This window comes from Xenopus laevis, chromosome 2S, assembly GCF_017654675.1.
Source record: "Xenopus laevis strain J_2021 chromosome 2S, Xenopus_laevis_v10.1, whole genome shotgun sequence".
NCBI lineage: Eukaryota > Metazoa > Chordata > Amphibia > Anura > Pipidae > Xenopus > Xenopus laevis.
Genome location: NC_054374.1, coordinates 57,523,727 through 57,543,369, shown reverse-complemented (window position 1 = coordinate 57,543,369; position 19,643 = coordinate 57,523,727). Strand labels below are relative to the sequence as shown.

At 38.2% G+C, this 19,643-nt stretch overlaps 1 protein-coding gene across 4 annotated transcripts in view; it reads right to left on the bottom strand.

Moving 5' to 3' along the window:
- LOC108709441 (inositol 1,4,5-trisphosphate receptor type 3) overlaps positions 1–19,643 on the bottom strand; it is a 187,013-nt gene that overhangs the window by 36,017 nt on the left and 131,353 nt on the right. For all 4 annotated transcript variants that reach the window (XM_041583821.1, XM_018249260.2, XM_018249263.2 and 1 more), the window contains 7 exons: positions 11,397–11,568; positions 10,272–10,453; positions 9,244–9,444; positions 2,708–2,818; positions 2,201–2,296; positions 2,010–2,111; positions 1,630–1,713 (listed from right to left, as the gene is read on the bottom strand). In XM_041583821.1, the coding sequence (XP_041439755.1) occupies positions 1,630–1,713; positions 2,010–2,111; positions 2,201–2,296; positions 2,708–2,818; positions 9,244–9,444; positions 10,272–10,453; positions 11,397–11,568 (948 nt within the window). The remainder of the gene's footprint in view (positions 1–1,629; positions 1,714–2,009; positions 2,112–2,200; positions 2,297–2,707; positions 2,819–9,243; positions 9,445–10,271; positions 10,454–11,396; positions 11,569–19,643) is intronic.

Sequence of the window (19,643 nt, the reverse complement as noted above, 5' to 3'; positions counted from 1 at the left end):
AATCTCGGTTCCTGCTCAGCTCCTCAAAAAAAGCTTTTCAATTTGGCAAGATCAGTTACGTATAAAACCATGCTCATAGTATATGATTATAAGAAGCCATTGGTGATCAGGAGCCCCCTTGAAGTAAAAAAAGCCTTCCCCCCACAAGTTATAAAAAGCCATTGGTGATCAGGGGCCCCCCTGCAAGTAAAAAAAAAAAATTGGCCAGATTCCCCCAAATTTTTAAAAAAATTGCTTGACCGTGTTTTTTGTCTAAGGGGGGGGGGCGGCCATGCTTCACTTACTTGATTATCCGGGCTCCCCTACTTTCACCGTGCTGCACAGCAGCTCTGTGCATGGAAGATTTTCCTTAGGCACAAAATCCTGCGGGCCTGGGACAACTGTCCCCCCTGTGACCCCCTGATGGTGGCCCTGACTATGTTACTTTAACACCAACACGTCTATCAAGCCACAAAGGTTTTGTTTTACAACAACGTACAAGGAGAATATACTGACATGTATATTTATTAAGCAGCATTTTTAAGACATAATAACATAGTAACATCAGTTAATATGTTGCAGAGATGCCTTATACTGGCAAAGTTTGCATGTCTAAAATGTAGTGTTTTAGTTACTCACTTGTGTCTACAACATAATCTGAAAGAAAACCATGTTATGTTCATCCATTCCTAAAACACCCATATATACTATACTGGGAAACTAGTGAACTCTCTTCCCACAAATGGTCAAAAATATGGTAAAATGTATGTAAGATAATGGTATGCACCCAACAATAGGAAAGCATATACAAGGTGATGGTGCTGTGTTACTTCACCCCAGAGAGACTGGCTAAAATATTTCCCCAAACATAACCAGCTTGTTGAAAAGGCTGTTCTACTATAGGAATATTACACCACATTCTATGGATGTATCCTAAAATTATAGACAATTGGAGAGCAGTCATCAATACAGACAGTCATGGAAATGCTATTGGGCATTTAAATTCCCCATTTATTACTAGCACTCCTGCATTTTAACCCAGCACAGAGATTGGTTAGCCACATAGCCACGCAATTAGCTGTCACCTCCAACTGGAATACAACAACTCTTCTGGAGGTCATCCAGCTAGTGGAAGTCAATAAAATTTAAGGAAATGACTGCAACAATAACCAACATGATCCACCAATATCATAACACATGGGCAACTGGGAAAATTACATGGTCACTGTTCTAAAATAATGAGGTCTATTGGTTTCTTGACAGGCTACACCCCCCCCCTTCTCCCAGGACAAGGGCTGACTGCACCTTTCTGCAGCCAGGCTCAAATTAATACCTACAGCTAATGTAGCATACCTTTGTTGGGACAATTTCAGCCCCCTCGCAATTTTTTTTGTATATTTGCTTCTACTTCTTTCTCTGCTTTTACTTTTGTCTTTACAAAGTTTACCCAAGTTTACTCGATTCTAACTGACATTATACTGTGAGTTTATAACTGTTAACTACAATGCCTATACCGCTGGAAAAATCCAAAATTTTTAAGTCCTCCCCAAAAAAATGTGATACAGTATGATGTGGAAAGTAAAGATTTACTATGTCCGTAAAATAATATCAAATATTTTCTTGAATGAAAATTTTATTATATATACTTACCATGGCAGAAATGCTTTCTTCTTCTTCTTGAATTCTTTTTACAGGCTTGAGTAGATGTTGTAAATGCTTATTATGACGGGCCAGCTTTTAAAACAAAGAAGAAAAATATTTTCTGCTTACATTCATAGCCAGGTGCAAGTTAATTGAAGCAGAGTGACAGGGACCACAGCAATTAATCTTGAATGTAAATGTATTTTTTTAAATTTATTTACATTTACCATTACAATATTTTTCCCTGTCTGTACTATTAGTGTATTGTCTTAATCTACAACTCTGCATACCCAAGTAGCACTATATAAATGCAAATATAACGTACATTTTGTAGTCCCTGTTACACTCTGAATATAAATCAAGAAACAGTTCAAGCTATAGTGTCGTACCTGCAGTGCCAATATGTATATATTATGCCCTACTTCTTGGGGTGACACATCAGAGCTGTCACCTTCTTCATCCTGCAAATACGCCTTTTTAATTACATCCACCTACAATATAGTCGAAGATAAAGCATGAGTGACCTACACAGAAAAAAATGCATTTTACTTTACTTATGTCTGTAACGTATTCCACTAACCAGTTCTTGAGGTCGAAGACTGAGAAGTATTCTTTCTGCATTTTCACTGTCGTGGCGACTTTCCATAAGAGCAAGAAGCAGCTTGGAACCATTATCCTTGGCCAAACAAAAGCAAAGCATTGTAATTTTGTAACATAGTATTTAGCAGAATATAAGAATCTACATCATTTGTGATGGTTTTCAGAAAGCTCTGGAAAATATTACTTTCCACATATAACACAAATTATAAATATAAAAGTTAAGAACAATACCTAATTTTAATTTAAAAAGGGAGCTTTATATGTACAACCAAAACATCAGCTATGAAGAATACCATGGGATGTACATTGTATATTCTTTAATAAACATTGTCATGCTGTGCACAATCTGATAAACCTGCTTCAATAGTTAAGAACTGGATGACTTGATTTTGCCTCTAGCACCTTGAATCATCATGGAGTAAATTAGTGGTAAAAAGATTTACATGAATGGTGCACCACAGACTGAATTGGAATTGACAAAATTTACCTTTAACTGTAACACCAAATCCATTCTGTATTTACACAGAGGGCTAATGTCGTTCAGTACAAGTGCTGTAATTATATCGATGCCATTTGATTCATGTGTCACTATGCAGCTCTGTCAAAAAAAAACATAAAAAAAGACTACAGTAAATACACAATATGGACCAAAGTATCCAGACTTTATATCTGAAAAGACATTTCATACAATGGAACAATCAGTTTGGAATTCCAAAATTTCTCTGGAAGCACCATCAGGACAAGACTACTAGTAAAGAACTCATGTTTTTTTTATGGGTGGGCTATATCACTAATCACAAGGTCAAGGGTCAAATGGATTGATGTGAAGGTCAACACCAATGAAAAGCAGTAGACACACTTTTTCACAAGTTACTTCTAATAATGACAGTTTGATGGATTTGGCTGCAGCCACGAGAACACTCCTGTGTGAATGCATAATCCCAGTTGTAAATTTTGGTGTAGGAGGTACTAGGGCCCCTGGTTCAAGGAAAAGAATATGTTTCAGTAAGGAACTGAAATGTTCTGGATGTTTGTTGTGATCATCTTGTTTAGTGAATGAATGTATCACCAAGATAAGTATCACACAACATTTTTTATACTTCAATAGTTTTACACTATAACTTACTCTGGAATAACAAACTTAAAAAATTTCTTCTATTAGCACTTTTTATCATCTCAAAAGTTGCACCCCCCCAAGTAGGAACATCTAAGAAATCCCTAATACCAATTATATTAGATCAAGTAGATCCAGAAATTTGAGCACCTCAAATATAATTTAGAAAAGTAATTTACAAAGTTTATAAAGAAATGGTTCTATTGAATCTGAGAAATTTCAGACCCTATGGTTGAAGCAACCTAGTGACCTCTGAATTGAGTGCCCCGTCTGACAAAAGATAATCCATACCATTCAAACTTGTCAACCTCTCACATATAGAAGGAAATAGCCAAAGCTGCATTGCTAGTTTTAATCAGTGCCTTAGCAGAGCCTCTTGTACCTGCAGCCAAACCGCCGGACACCTGCTATACAATAAAGGTGTGTACCACTCCATACAAATACCACTTATAGGGCGTTCTTAAAATGAACTATATAAAAAAAATGACCCCAACTGACAATTCTGCTGCTGTGGCAAGGACTACCCAACATATCTTTCCCCTTCTGCCTACCTATCCAATATCTATCTGTAGCCTACCTCTACTCATTTTGACTCTGTGATCTACATGAAAACAAGTATGAGGACCAACATCTACAAACATAATTTCAATGCTGTGTTCATACAGTAGGTAGGTAAACTGCTCTTACCACTAATCTGCCTTTAATGCTATGCATTTTCACTGTACTATCAGTTAAAATTTCAGTCAATAATAATAAAAATGGAAAAAAGTACAGAATCTTAACTATCATGTGTTCTAGGTACAAAGACAAAACATTAAATATGTAATATAGAGTAAATAATATTGTGATTGAATAGCATTTCTGTATAGAGCAAAGTTTAGGCACTCTACAACATCTACAAACATAATTTCAATGCTGTGTTCATACAGTAGGTACTACAATTTTGTTATACTACTGCTCTTGCCACTAATCTGCCTTTAATGCTATGCTTTTTCATTGTACTATCAGTTAAAATTTCAGTCAATAAAAATAAAAATGGAAAAAAGTATATTACAGAATCTTAACTATCATGTGTTCTAGGTACAAAGACAAAACATTAAATATGTAATATAGAGTAAATAATATTGTGATTGAATAGCATCTCTGTATAGAGCAAAGTTTAAGCACTCCTTTAGCAGATTCTTATTCATCAATGATAGGTCTTAGTCCTATTAAGGGTAGAAGTGGCTTGCATATGTATTTTGAAATCCTGGGGAATCAATCTACTCAGCATAACTATACATGATTGAGTAGGAGATTAACCTAGAGGAAATATATCTACCTTCAAAATGTTCTTCAGTTCACAAAAATGCTCGCATGCCCTACTGATAGATATGAGGAAAGCATCTAAGCAGGATAAATTATAGACTTGACTTTGGAAACTACAATGAATAGGAGAAACAATAGCTTATCTGAAAGCAGTCCATCATGCATTGCTGTCTCCTTCTGAAAGCATAGAATCAAGTCTGAATGAATGACCTGAGATGGCTGCCTACGTATCAGTATTAAAACTAAACAAAACAAGTATTGGTTCAAGAATAACATCTTTATTTGCCATGTTCACTGTGTAATTAAGTAATAAAAACTACACCAAAAAAACAACGACAGAATCTCTTCAAATAAGAAGTCTGACTGGTAAAATGGGAGAGCTGGAGCTGCTGGTGTTGGAAGGAAAACATGATGTGATTGGTGTGGCCGAAACATGGCTGAATGAGTTGCATGACTGGGCAGTAAATATCAGTGGCTATACTTTGTTTTGGAGGGACAGAGGCAATAGAAAAGGAGGAGGGGTATGTCTGTTTGTTAGGCAGGATTTAAAAGCTCATATAAAGGAGGAGGTTATGTTAAAAAATGAGGGGGCAGAAGTCGTATGGGTGGAGTTCTTCACCAATTGTAAAGAATCCAGCAAATTAATTGTAGGAGTATGCTATAGACCCCCTAATGTAAGTGAGGAGGAAGAGACAAAGCTCCTCATGCAAATAGAAAAGGCTGCTAGTTTAGGTAAAGTAATGATAATGGGGGATTTTAATTACCTAGATATTGACTGGAGCAACAGTAGATCAGTTAATGGGAACAAGTTTATAAACTTGTTGCATGACAATTTTTTAGCACAGGTTGTTGAGGAGCCTACCAGAAAAAATGCTATTCTTGATTTAGTGATCTCAAATGACCCAGAACTTATAGCAAATGTGCAAATCATTGAACCCCTGGGTAATAGTGACCATAATGTTACATCTTTTAGGGGCCGATTCACCAAGGGTCGAATATCGAGGGTTAATTAACCCTCAATATTCGACTAGGAATTGAAATCCTTCGACTTCGAATATCGAAGTCGAAGGATTTAGCGCAAATTCTGCGATCGTACGATCGAAGGATTTTAATCCAATGATCGAAGGAATATCCTTCGATCAAAAAAACTTAGGAAAGCCTATGGGGACCTTCCCCATAGGCTAACATTGACTTCGGTAGCTTTTAGCTGCCGAAGTAGGGGGTCGAAGTTTTTTTTAAAGAGTCAGTACTTCAACTATCGAATGGTCGAATAGTCGAACGATTTTTACTTCGAATCCTTCGATTTGAAGTCGTAGTCGAAGGTCGAAGTAGCCCATTCGATGGTCGAAGTAGCCCAAAAAATACTTCGAAATTCGAAGTTTTTTTACTTCGAAATCCTTCACTCGAATTTAGTGAATCGGCCTCTTAATGTCTGGTGCAAAAAACAAAAATATACTGGGGCAACAAAAACCATGAGTTTTGGAAAAGCTAATTTTAGTGCCTTGAGGGCTGCCCTACAGAGCATTGATTGGGGCATTAGGTTTTCAGCTAAAAACACAGAACAGAAATGGTTGTCCTTTAAAATGATATTAAATCATTACTGTCCTCAATTTATTCCCTTAAGGACTAAACATAGAAGCTCTAAGAATCATCCTGTGTGGCTTAATACAGAAGTAAATAAGTTAATGGGAAAGAAGAGAAAGGCATTTAAAAACTACAAATCTGTAGGGACAGAAGCTGCATTTAATGAATATAAACACTGTAATAAATGTTGTAAATCAGCAATCTGGAAGGCTAAGAAAAGAAATGAATGAGTTAATTGCGGTGGAGGTGAAAACTAACCCTAAAAAGTTTTTTAAATATATTAATAGAAAAAAAGATGCAGGTTGAGAGTGTTGCTCCATTTAATAATGGTACCAGTATGGTTGTAACAGATACAGAAAAGGCAAATGTGTTAAATCAGTTCTTTTCTTCAGTGTATACAATAGAGGAGTCTGGGTTCACAGGCTCACTGGCTGACTCAGGATATGATTCAAAAAGCTTTAATACAAATTAATGTAAACAAGGCTCCAGGGCCTGATGGCATACAACCCCGGGTTCTAAGAGAGCTTAGTTCAGTTTTAGACCAGCCCTTATTTCTGATTTTCTCAGATTCACTGTCATCTGGTATGGTGCCTATGGATTGGAGAAAAGCTGATGTTATTCCAATATTTAAAAAGGGATTATGATCTCAGCCTGGCAATTATAGGCCAGTAAGCTTGACATCTGTGGTGGGCAAATTATTTGAAGGCTTGTTAAGGGATCACATTAAAAATTTTGTCCTAATGAATGGCATTATGAGCAACAATCAGCATGGCTTTGTGAAGGATAGGTCATGTCAGACGAATTTGATTGCATTTTATGATGTGCTAAGTAAGATTCTGGACAGTGGGTGGGCAGTAGATGTGATCTATTTGGATTTTGCCAAAGCGTTTGATACTGTGCCCCACAAACGACTGCTTTCTAAACTAAGGTCTGTTGGGCTTTATGAAGTCGTTTGCACATGGAGAGGAAACTGGCTACAGGATCGGGTACAGAGGGTGGTTGTTAATGGGACATTCTCTGCTTGGAGTAAGGTTCTTAGTGGGGTCCCCCAGGGCTCAGTATTGGGTCCACTTTTATTTAACTTGTTCATTAATGACTTAGGGGAGGGTGTTGTAAGTAATGTATCAGTGTTTGCAGATGACACAAAACTATCCAGCCCAATTAATTCCATCCAGGATGTGGCATCCTTGCAACATGATCTTGACAAACTGGCAATCTGGGCAGCTAAGTGGCAAATGAGATTCAATGTTGATAAATGTAAAGTCATGGACCTGGCATGTAAAAATATCCAAGCCACTTATACCCTTAATGGGACTGCACTAGGCAAATCCATTATGGAAAAGGACCTTGGAGTCCTTGTATATGATAAACTTGGCTGTAGCAAGCAATGCCAGTCGGCAGCAGCAAGGGCAAATAAGGTCTTGAGCTGTATTAAAAGGGGCATAGAGTCAAGGGAGGAGGGGGTCATTCTTCCACTGTATAGAGCACTTGTAAGGCCCCATCTAGAATATGCCGTACAGTTTTGGTCTCCATCACTCAAACAGGACATTATTGTATTAGAGAGGGTACAGAGAAGGGCAACTAAGCTGGTAAAAGGTATTGAAAATCTTAGCTATGAGGAAAGACTGGCCAAATTGTGGATGTTCACGCTGGAGAAGAGGCGCATAAGGGGTGATATGATGAATATGTATAAATATATAAGGGGATCATATAATAATCTCTCTAATGCTTTATTTACCAGTAGGTCTTTCCAGCTGACACGAGGTCACCCATTCCGATTAGAAGAAAAGAGGTTCCGCCTAAATATTCGGAGGGGTTTTTTGCAGTGAGAGCTGTGAAGATGTGGAATTCTCTCCCTGAATCAGTTGTACAGGCTGATACATTAGATAGCTTTAAGAATGGGTTGGATAGCTTTTTAGCAAGTGAGGGAATACAGGGTTATGGGAAATAGCTCATAGTCCAAGTTGATCCAGGGACTAGTCCGATTGCCATTTTGGAGTCAGGAAGGAATTTTTCCCCCTCTAAAGCAACTTGGAGAGGCTTCAGATGGGTTTTTTTTGCCTTCCTCTGGATCAACTGGCAGATAGGTAGTTAATAAAAAAAAAAAAGGTTGAACTCGATGGACATGTGTCATTTTTCAACCTTACTTACTATGTTACTAAGCTATTGTCGAGGAAAAAAATGCTGTGCAGGTTTTTTTTTATCTCTACCACAAAAAAATCGCCTTCAAAAAGTTCAGTAATGTATTGAGTTTTCCTATTCAATAGAATACCCAATATGAACAAGATTACCTAACTATGGGACATGTAGAGGAAAAATCTTGACATGTGTGGCATGTGTCATGAAAAGACACCCCACGTGTGCAATGACAGACAAAAACGGAATTTATTAGATTTTCATGAATTACATAAAAGCAGTTAACTTTAGCAAAGTTTCACATTTGTCAGAACATGTCCTTTCCAAAAGTATATAGTTTTGTAGGGTAACCTTTTGGTTGGTGACATTTTTGTCTTTCACTATGCTGATGTCAGGGGCTATATAGTGTACTGCTGTGGGTTTTTGAACTATATATTGGGTAACATTGGCCCAACGCACAGTAGCCTTTACGAGGTTCTCCATCTGCCCACATACATTCATCTTCTGCTCCCAGCCCGCTCGTGCCAGGGTACGTAAGACAGTGGCTGGGGAGGGAGGATTTCTAACAACTATGAAGAAAGCAGACTCCACAGTCTGGGCTATCCTGTTCCCCAGCCCCCCTGCTTCTTTTATAATTACGCTACTGCATGGAACACATGGCATTGTGGTGCTCACAGGAAAAGTACCCCAAGCTGGTGCATTTTATTGAAGGGGGAGTCAAGTGTGCTCCCATATCCCGTTCTCCTTTAAATACAACATTACAGTGCAATTTCACCTGTGCTAGAGGAAAATGCTTGCATTACATAGATTCCTACTAATTGAAACAACTCTCAGACATGGTAGTATTCTATAAAAATACTTGTCTTGTTATTATAATGTACCTGGTTCTCATGGCACGGTCCTTGACAGTACTCAGTAAGTGTTTCCAGAGTCTGGATAATGAGTGCAACATTTTTTTCATTAATGTAAAGTCCAAGAAGACCAAGTCCTCCAGTGGTGCTCCCACACATTATGTCAAGGAACTGCAGTGTCTCACATACAAGGTTATAATTGGTTTTATTACTTTGATTTCGAAGAAAATTCTGGAAGTTGTAATAGAAAAGTAGAGTGAAATCATCAGTTTATCTATGTAACTAAAAAAAATTGAATAATACATGAAGTAACTAAAAGAACTGCTAAAAATATCTTTCAAATAAAAATGTGTAAACTTGTAGTTTGTAAACTGGTCATCATAAAAAAAGTCCCCAATTTCACAGCAATACTTTAATATAAAGTAGCATATATATAGCATCCAAGCAGGATAAATAACAACCCAAATACCATGCAACTTGGGAAAGAACACTAAGTAGAATAAATAATAACTGCCTGAAAGGAGTGGCATTGTGCAGTGCTGGCTCTTTCTGAAAGCACAGAATCAGGCACAATGATCTGACACCAATATTACAACTATCATTTATATATTGTAATATATTACAATGTAAAATTTTTTGGTTAAAGAAGAACCAACTACACAATAAACAACATGACAGAATCCCTTTATATTAGTTAATCGTTTCCATGATATGGCATGAAATACTGTAGAATGAAGTGAAAAAAAACAGTACTTGGACTAGTCCACACTGTAGTATTCACCAGGAACATCCATTGTTGGAACATGTGTAAATATACAGTATATATATATATATATATATATATATATATATATATATATATATATATATATAATTTTTCTTTAATAATAAAACAGTACATTGCAGTTGATGGTACCTGAGCTACAGAAATCCACATTGGTGGCAAAACAACTCTGTTTAATGTTTAAATGTTTTAAATGTCATATTATGTATATATTAACCTGAATGATTAATTTAACTTTCTTTGTGGTATCTTGGTGTTAATAGCATGTTCTTACTTGTAAGTCAGAATTATGGTTTTCACAAAGAAGCTGTAGAAACCTAAGGATGGGCTCCATGATAAGCACCGCAGGTCCTACTTCATTACTTTCCCCATTGTCAGCTACATCATGGCCTTTTCTGTAGGATCCTGTAATGGCCCTCGAGGTGGAAGCAGGTATCACATGTTGGTTGTTTCGACCTTAAAATATTAAGAAAAACAATGTATTTATTCTGGTACTTAATTTTGGGGCTTGACATTCCCTTTATAGTTTAGTTACAATGCCTACACTTTGCTTTTTTCTTTGCAGCTGCCACAGAGAATGCACTGCCAATTTTGTAGACGCCAGGCTAGGGTCTAGCCAACATCAGAATGGCTATGATTTATTACTAAAAAGGTGTGGTCTGGTTCAGCATATTCAGGGCATGAGGTGCATAATATAATATAATCTTTCTTTTGTGTTTGATATAAAACCCACATTTCTCTGGCCATACTCCATATCATACCTGTCTGGGATATCCCTGCTTCTTGCATACTCCATATCATACCTGTCCAGGATATCCCTGCTTCTTGCTCTTTCATAAGGGCCCTCTCCAAAACTTTAAAAACCAACCACCTTTTCTATGAAGACTTTCATTGCTCAATTGGAAGCAATCTTTAAAATCAATATTTTACATGAAATGTGCTTTTCAAGGAACTGAGCAGAGTTCTGATCCATTCGATATTTCCCTTGCACATTACCTAACATCCTTTGTATCCTTATTGGTATTCTTATGAATAATGTAGGACAATGCTTTTCTAGCATGCTTGAACCCATATGTGCGCCTGACTTGCATTAAGTTGTGTTCAGTGACTACTGAACTAATCCTCCCATCAGTTGACCTCCTGGTGGCAGTGCGGCTCACACTCTTGTGATTTCATAGATGGGGAGGGGGTTAGAAGCAGGACTGTATGTATATATATATATATATATATATATATATATATATATATATATATACACACACACACACACACACACACACACACACACAGTGTCAGCACTCCAAGGAATGGTCAAAAACAAAAAAAGATATATCAATTAAATCAGGTTTATATTATTTTAAATAAAATAAACCTGATCAATTTAATGATTCTTCATTACCTTTGGTGGGATAGTCGGCGTTGCCCTCATCGGTTTCATGTGCCCCCAAGTCATTCATATTCACAGACATTGTAGATTTTATTTCTTGTTGGGCACATTTCATACGTTCATTTAAAACCTTGAAGAACTTCTCTGATTTATTGTCACCCTTCATTAAATTGTAAAATGAATTCTGTGGATGAACACAAGATTTTAATTTAAGAAAAATACATTTATAATATTGTCTAATCACTAAGGTTTTTTTAAATAAAAAGAATCCTAATGGCCTCATGCACACTAGCATTTTGAACCTCAGTGAAGCTGATCCTTTCAGCAAGCCAAAAATGTAATATTACCAGTCAGGTTGAAAAACAGCATTAATACTTATGGGGTATTGCATCGCCGGAGAGTGGAAAGAGGAACGTTTATATGTCTACCATTAATGAGTACAGCAACAGCAAATGCAGAAAGCAATGTACTATTGGGGTGCAGCAATTCATTAAAGCTGGAAGACAGGATGCAGTTTGAACCCTACCTTCCAGTTCATAAATTACCCCTTCTGATTCTCTGTGTCTGTGATTGTTTTATCTTTAAGTCTGATCTTTTTTAAACTGCTAGTCTATTTGGTTGCACCCAAGATATACTTAAAAAGCAATTATTCTGAAATAGTTATATTTTCATGCTTTATTTTTAAGTAACTTATAAAGAGCTGACTAAACAAATATTGAATGGGGAGTCCAGAATGCTGAAGGCTTTCAAATAGTTTGATGTTTTCTACATTTATCAAAATCCCCAGTCAGCGTGTTGTCTTCACTCATGGTAAGGATATGCTTGTAAAAACATTTGGCGTAGTGAAGTACATTTGAGGAGTCAGAGAGCGCGTATTAATTATAATTTGGTTTGAAGGTTGTCCAAGCTTTAGCCAGTCTACTGAACAAACACAGTAATTTAATTATCAAAATATTAATTGTAATGCCTACAACAAACTGTAGCATATGAAACACAAAATGGAAGAGGGCGTGGCATGACATGGTGGAGAGAGCATGTACTCTTTGAGAGCTCAGTAGCACGGGTGTACTTAGCTCTTTAATCAGCTTGACTAATACACTCGAGGTCCCACAAACCTCAGGAGAACCCTAGCAGCGGGATGATAGGGAAACGGAGACAGAGGGAGCAGCGGGTGACAATTTCCCCATTTCTGCACAAGTTGAGAGACGCTCCAAGATGGCACTGACAACGGAGACACACATGGTATTTCAACCCAGCGTTCCTCTCTGGGACTTCACAGCGAATTATAGACTCTCCTCAACGACCATCGACCACGACCACAATGGGCCGAGCTGAGAGGCGCACAGCAATCCAAGATGGCGCAGACGACAGAGACACGCATGGTGTTTCATCTCCACATTTCTCTATGGCAAGTTCGCAGGGAGACACAGACTCTCCTCGACGATCATATACAAGTCAGTCACCAATACTGTCCGAACAACCACATACGCAGCTGCTCCAAGCCCTAGATCTCTCCTTGCAGGCCTTAATGGAGCCTGACCTTGACGCTGAACCGGTCACCACACAAACCCTCATAGCACAGTTGTTAACCCTGCAAAGCAACCTTACAGCAGCCCTAACTAAAGTGGCTACAGATGTTGTGGCAGTGGCTGTGAAGGAAATACACACGGAACTGGGCAGCCGCACAGATAAGCTAGAATCTGTCACTGAAACAAGTAGAGGAACAAGTAGAGGAAGAAAGCTCATACTTCAGAAACGTGCTACAACAACTTAAAAGTATGTGTGAAGACCTGGAGAACAGGTCTAGGAGGCAAAACCTCAGAATTCGGGGAGTGTCAGAGGACATACTAGCACAAGATATTCCAAATTACCTTGGTGGCCTCTTTTCTGCAATTTGCCCTAATACACACCCTGACCAATGGATATTTGACAGGGCTCATTGCTCACTAGGCCAAAAGCCTCCCCCAACTAAGCCACCTAAAGACATAGTAATCTGTCTGCATTATTTCAGACAGAAAGAACCGATCCTCACTTATGCCCGCTCTAATGTGGAAATCTGAACCACAAAGTCCAAATCTTTGCAGATATTTCGCCAATCACTCTGGGTAAGCGAAGGGAACTCAAACCAGTCACTCAACGCCTTAGGGAAGTAAAACTCCCATACCACTGGGTATATCCCTTTAAGCTGGTTGCACAGCACCATGGACACACATATATCCTGCAGGATCCAGACAAGGCTCAACATTTCCTTGCAGCCATAGGCCTGCAAGATAAGCCATCCACCAACTTGATAGGCAGCACAATGACGCCTGCACCCCACCCTCAATGATAACAAGTCCATGGATCGCCATCTCAACAGCGACTAGCATTGAGCCCATACTCTTCTTCAGACCATAGAAGTGACTCTCCTAAACCAGGCTTAGGACAGGTATTGCCACATCTCCTGAGCCAACCTATCAAACACCCATTTTGTTACTCAAACCAGTTCCTACAGAGACCTAGTCTAATTTAGATACACCTCTCCACTATTGTTGTCCGAAACCCCTTCCTGGGGAGCGCAGATTGCTCTCACGAAACCCGCACTGACCAGGTGTTTGGGTTTGTTACTGACATTACTATATATATTTCCTTTTTTTTTTTTTCTATTTTGTTAACTTCCTAGTTCACTGACTTGCTTATTTTTTCTTGATGTTTACACATACTTGTTACACCTTTATTATTGCCATTCACTGCTTCAACTGCCTATCTACTATGATATACAGTATGCTTTGATTCTCAAGAACTATCTACATAGAGGGCCTAGACACGGCCACATTTTTTCAGGCTGCTGACAATGTAATGATATGATTTTTTTCTATTATAAGAATGGTTAATTTTACAAGTCTTAATAGCAAAGGTCTTAATACTATTGCTAAACGGTTCTTGGCCCTGCGAGAACTGAGACTCCATAAAAAAGACATTGCTTTAGTGCAGGAGACTCATTTCTCCCAAGACAAGTCATATAAACTGCAGTCTAAGTATTACAGGATACTATGCATCAGCAAACGCCAAAAAAGGCAGGGGTGGCAATTATTAATTATACTGTACATAAAGACGTCCACTAGAGATAACATGAACTACTAGCGACCCTAACAGGTGTTACATAATCCTGGAAGGTACTATCTCGAACACAGCTCTCCTTATTGCAGGTTTTTAATAAAATCTCCACCTCCACAACACCCTATAAATTCATTGTAGGGGACTTTAATATCTCCGTTACTCAATCCATTGATAGGTCAACACCTCGCCAGATAAACACACCCATATATTGTCTAGAGAATTCAGACAACTATTACATAATTCAACCTTATTTGACTCATGGCGCATTGACCATCCACAAGGTCGACAATATACATTTTACTCAGCAATAAACAAAATTCACACACGTCTAGATTATTTTCTTATCTTCTAACCCTGCCTTAGACTTCACTATACCTCTGATATAGCAGCAATCACATGGTCAGACTACATCTACACACTACCCCACCTAAAATAGCACACTGGAGGCTTAACGAAACTATATTGAATGACCCAAAAACAAATGGAGACACTGTCGAAAGAATACTTCACCATAAATGAAAGTTCAGTTCAATTACTAACAACCCTCTGGGAAGCCCATAAGGCCACTATGAGAGGATACTTAATTGCTTTATCCTCCTTCAGGAAAAAGCAACAAACTCAATTACAACACGACCTGCTATCTCAGTTAAAAAACCTGGAGTCCCTATACAATGAGAATCCATCTGAGACACTACTTGAGTAAGATCATAGGCACATGTAAACAACTCCGAATTCAAAAAGAAACCATCGGCTAGAAAGCACTGATATGGACTAAGCAAACCTACTATGAAAAAGGGAATAAGCAGAACACGCTTTTAGCATATAAATTGAGAGAGCAAAAGGGCCAATCGACCATCACTGCGATTAAAAATTAATTCGGAGCACTGATATACAACTCCGACCACATAGCAGCCCAATTTCACAAATATTACACAACTTTGTATAACTTTAGGCAGAATCAGAAGCCAAAATCTTCACAAGCAGCCTCCTTGCTCTCAGAATTTTTCCAGCAAACAAACATGCCTATGTTCCAGGAAAATTACTTAGAAACCCTGCAATCCAGAAATCACACAAGAAAGAGGTCACACTTAAAACCCTTCCTAATAACAAGGCCCCAGGCCCAGGTGGGCTACCCGACCAATACTATAAGCAATTTCTCACTCTCCTGCCCTATCTCACCAAATTACATAATAGTTACCTTCAGGGAACCCCAATCCATTCTACAGATCTAACCTCATTTCTCACCCTTATTCCGAAAGATGGCAAAGATCCAACTGTATCCACTAACTATAGGCCTATCGCCTTACTTAATACAGATCTGAAGTTATTTTCAAAACTTTTAGCCAACCTCCTAGCCCCCCTTCTGCCAAAACTAATTAACGCGGACCAAGTGGGCTTTATACTGGGCCACCAAGCTGGAGATAACACAAGGCGAGTAATTAACTTACTCGATATTCTAGATACACAGGACAGCACTAATACTAAATTTAGATGCAGAGAAGGCGTTTGACTGCCTAGATTGGTCTACTTATTTACTCTTCTCCAACACCTTAACCTAAATGGCTCTTTCTTCCAGGCCTTACAAGCCCTCTATAATAATCCCACTATTTATCTGAAACTGCAAGCCAATCCAACAACCCAATTAGGATCTCAAATGGCACCAGGCAGAGTTAAGTGCCCTTTCTCTATGCACTTAACATAGAACCTCTAGCTCCCCATATACGCAACCATGTAGACATTAAGGGAGTAGACGTGGGTCCTAACCAACATAATCTCACTCTTTGCAGAGGATGTATTTCTCACAATCACTAACCCCCAAGTATCTCTTCCTTCCCTTCATAAGCTTCTAGATGCATATAGCACTCTCTCTGGATACAAAATTTATGTAGCCAAGACTGAGGAATCCCCTTTATATATCCCTACTCCAGCGCTGGAAGCCCTACAGGCCACCTTTAAGTATAACTGGAAAAAAGATTACCTAACTAGGAGTGCGTATTACACCCAGATACGATGATCTCTTTAAATGCAATTTCATTTCCCTGATACAAGAGACGAAGCTTAAACTCCAGAAATGGGTGGAATACCCTATATCCTGGCTGGGTAGAATAGCTTCTCTAAACATGTCCATCCTCCCAAAATATCTCCACCTTTTAGAGACCTTGCCTATCCCAATCTTCCAATCAAAGTTAAGGAAATTCAGACACTATTTCATACCTTCATATGGGGAAAAAACAGACATAGAATAAACAGAAAAACTTTAACATCCCCAATTTGGTGGCATGGGTGCACCACAGCTTCAATATTACTACGAAGCAGCTCAGATTCATCAGATATTGGCATGGTCACACTGGTCTTCTGATATCATATGGGCAAACATTGAAACATGACTGAGGAATCCCCTTTATATATCCCTACTCCAGCGCTGGAAGCCCTACAGGCCACCTTTAAAGGAAAACTATAGCCCCAAAACGAATACTTAAGCAACAGCTAGTTTATATCAAATTGAATGACATATTAAAGAATCTTACCAAACTGGAATATATATTTACATAAATATTACCCTTTTACATCTCTTTCCCTTAACCACCATTTCGTGACTCTATCTGTGGTGCCTCAGAGATCACCTGACCAGAAATACTACAACACTAACTGTAACAGGAAGAAGTGAGGAAGCAAAAGGCAGAACTCTGTCTGTTAATTGGCTCATGTGACCTTACATGTGGTTTGTATGTGTGCACAGTGAATCGTACGATCTCAGGGGACGGCCCTTATTTTTTAAAATGGCAATTTTCTATTTCTGATTACCCAATGGCACATACTACTAAAAAAGTATATTATTATGATAATGGTTCATTTACATGAAGCAGGGTTTTACGCATGAGCTGTTTTACTCAGTATCTTTTAATAGAGACCTACATTGTTTGGGGGGTATAGTTTTCCTTTAAGTATAACTGGAAGAAAGATTACCTAACTAGGAGTGCGTATTACACCCAGATACGATGATCTCTTTAAATGCAATTTCCCTTCCCTGATACAAGAGACGAAGCTTAAACTCCAGAAATGGGCGGAGTACCCTATATCCTGGCTGGGTAGAATAGCTTCTCTAAACATGTCCATCCTCCCAAAATATCTCCACCTTTTGGAGACCTTGCCTATCCCAATCTTCCAATCAAAGTTAAGGAAATTCAGACACTATTTCATACCTTCATATGGGGAAAAAACAGACATAGAATAAACAGAAAAACTTTAACATCCCCAATTTGGTGGCATGGGTGCACCACAGCTTCAATATTACTACGAAGCAGCCCAGATTCGTCAGATATTGGCATGGTCACACTGGTCTTCTGATATCATATGGGCAAACATTGAAACATACCACTTTCAAACTTACCATCCTAACGCATGGATTTGGTCAGTTCTGGGAAAAGACAAGCATAAAATACAGATGCTCAAGACCACAGAGCACACTATAAAACTTTGGTGGAAATTAAGGTTTAAGCATAAATTATCATCAAATCCATCCCTATTACTCTCGCATCTGGGTAACCCTCAATTTCAGCCAGCTTTACCCTTGCAATCTATGCAACATTGGAAAGGTACCCCTTTTTTCACCTTAAGAGATATGATCACACAGGCCAACAGTACTTTCCAAAATGAGAGAAACTTTAAACTCTGTCACTACCATAGTATGAATATCTCCAACTAAGGCACTATTATGCCCCTATATTGGCAGTAAATAGAGATGACTAACTCACCTCTGGCAGTCCATGGTCTCCACCATCTATAAACTACTAGTCAACCCAGAAACAGAATATTAACACAAATACATGCAAAAATGGGAAGAATATATAGGGAGGACAATTGATGCAAAAGAATGGGACGCTATATGGGACAATACCAAACGAGGGATCACCTGTGTCAGGCAGCAGGAAAACATTTTTAAAATATTAATGTTTTGGTAACATACACCAGCTAAGCTTCACAGATTATTCCAGGAAACGCCTCACCATTGTTGGAGAGGGTGTGGGAATTTGGGAAACTTACCCCACATATTTTGGTTTTGCCCCCAAATACAAACATTCTGGGATAAAATTTTAAGTCTACTACGTCAGATCACACTTCATACCCTAGATAAATGCATTCTCAATATACTTCTGGGGAAACCTTATAAGCAACTTCCAAAGCACATGCAAAAATTGACCAATCAGGTGCTCTCGGCTGCTCGCATCTCATTTTTTGAGCAAACTTAATCAAATTGGGTGAGATCCAAGACACCATTCTCATACTACTTATTCTTTCCTTGTCCATTAATGTGATTGCTGGATGCCACGGTCACTAAACATTTCAGTGTGAGAAAGGCAGACTTAAAGGCCAGATCATTAAATTGGTGGTTCACTTTTAAATTAGCTTTTAGTATGATGTAAAAATTCATATTTGCAATTGGTTTTAATTTTTTTTATTTTTTATGGTTTCTGATATAGCTTTCTGCTCAGCTAGCAGCTATCTGTTTATTGGGGTCTAATCCCTTGATTTGAATGAGGCACTAGAATATGAACAGGAGAGAGCCCAGATAGAAAGATAAGCAATAAAAAAGTAACAAGAACAATAGAATTGTAGCCTCACAGAGCAATAGTTTTTTTGGCTGAGGGGGGTCAAAGACCCCCATCTGACAGCCGAAAAGAGGCAAATGACAAATGAAAAACTATAAAAAATTAAAATAAACTGAAAAGTGCTAGGAATCAGACATTCTATAAGATACTGGAAGGGAAATTAGTTTTTTACATATTAAAAGAAAATGTAATTTTAATCAACTCTAATAATGAATTAAAATTTTCTAGTTCTATAGAAGTCAGTTCTTCTCCAGGTCTCCAGTTTTGCTTTTAATAGCACAATAGATTTACTAGTGTTACCAGTAAATGGCAACATGAAGCAGTGTTTGTTTATCCCTTTTTGTCCTCTGCTTCAGGCTCTTTAATCATTGTAGCAGAAGTCAGTTCTTCTCCAGGTCTCCAGTTTTGCTTTTAATAGCACAATCTTTTTCAAAAGATTTAGTAGTTCTTTAGAACTCAGTTAGTATTGTGCTATTAAAAGCAAAACTGGAGACCTGGAGAAGAACTGACTTCTGCTACAATGATTAAAGAGCCTGAAGCAGAGGACAAA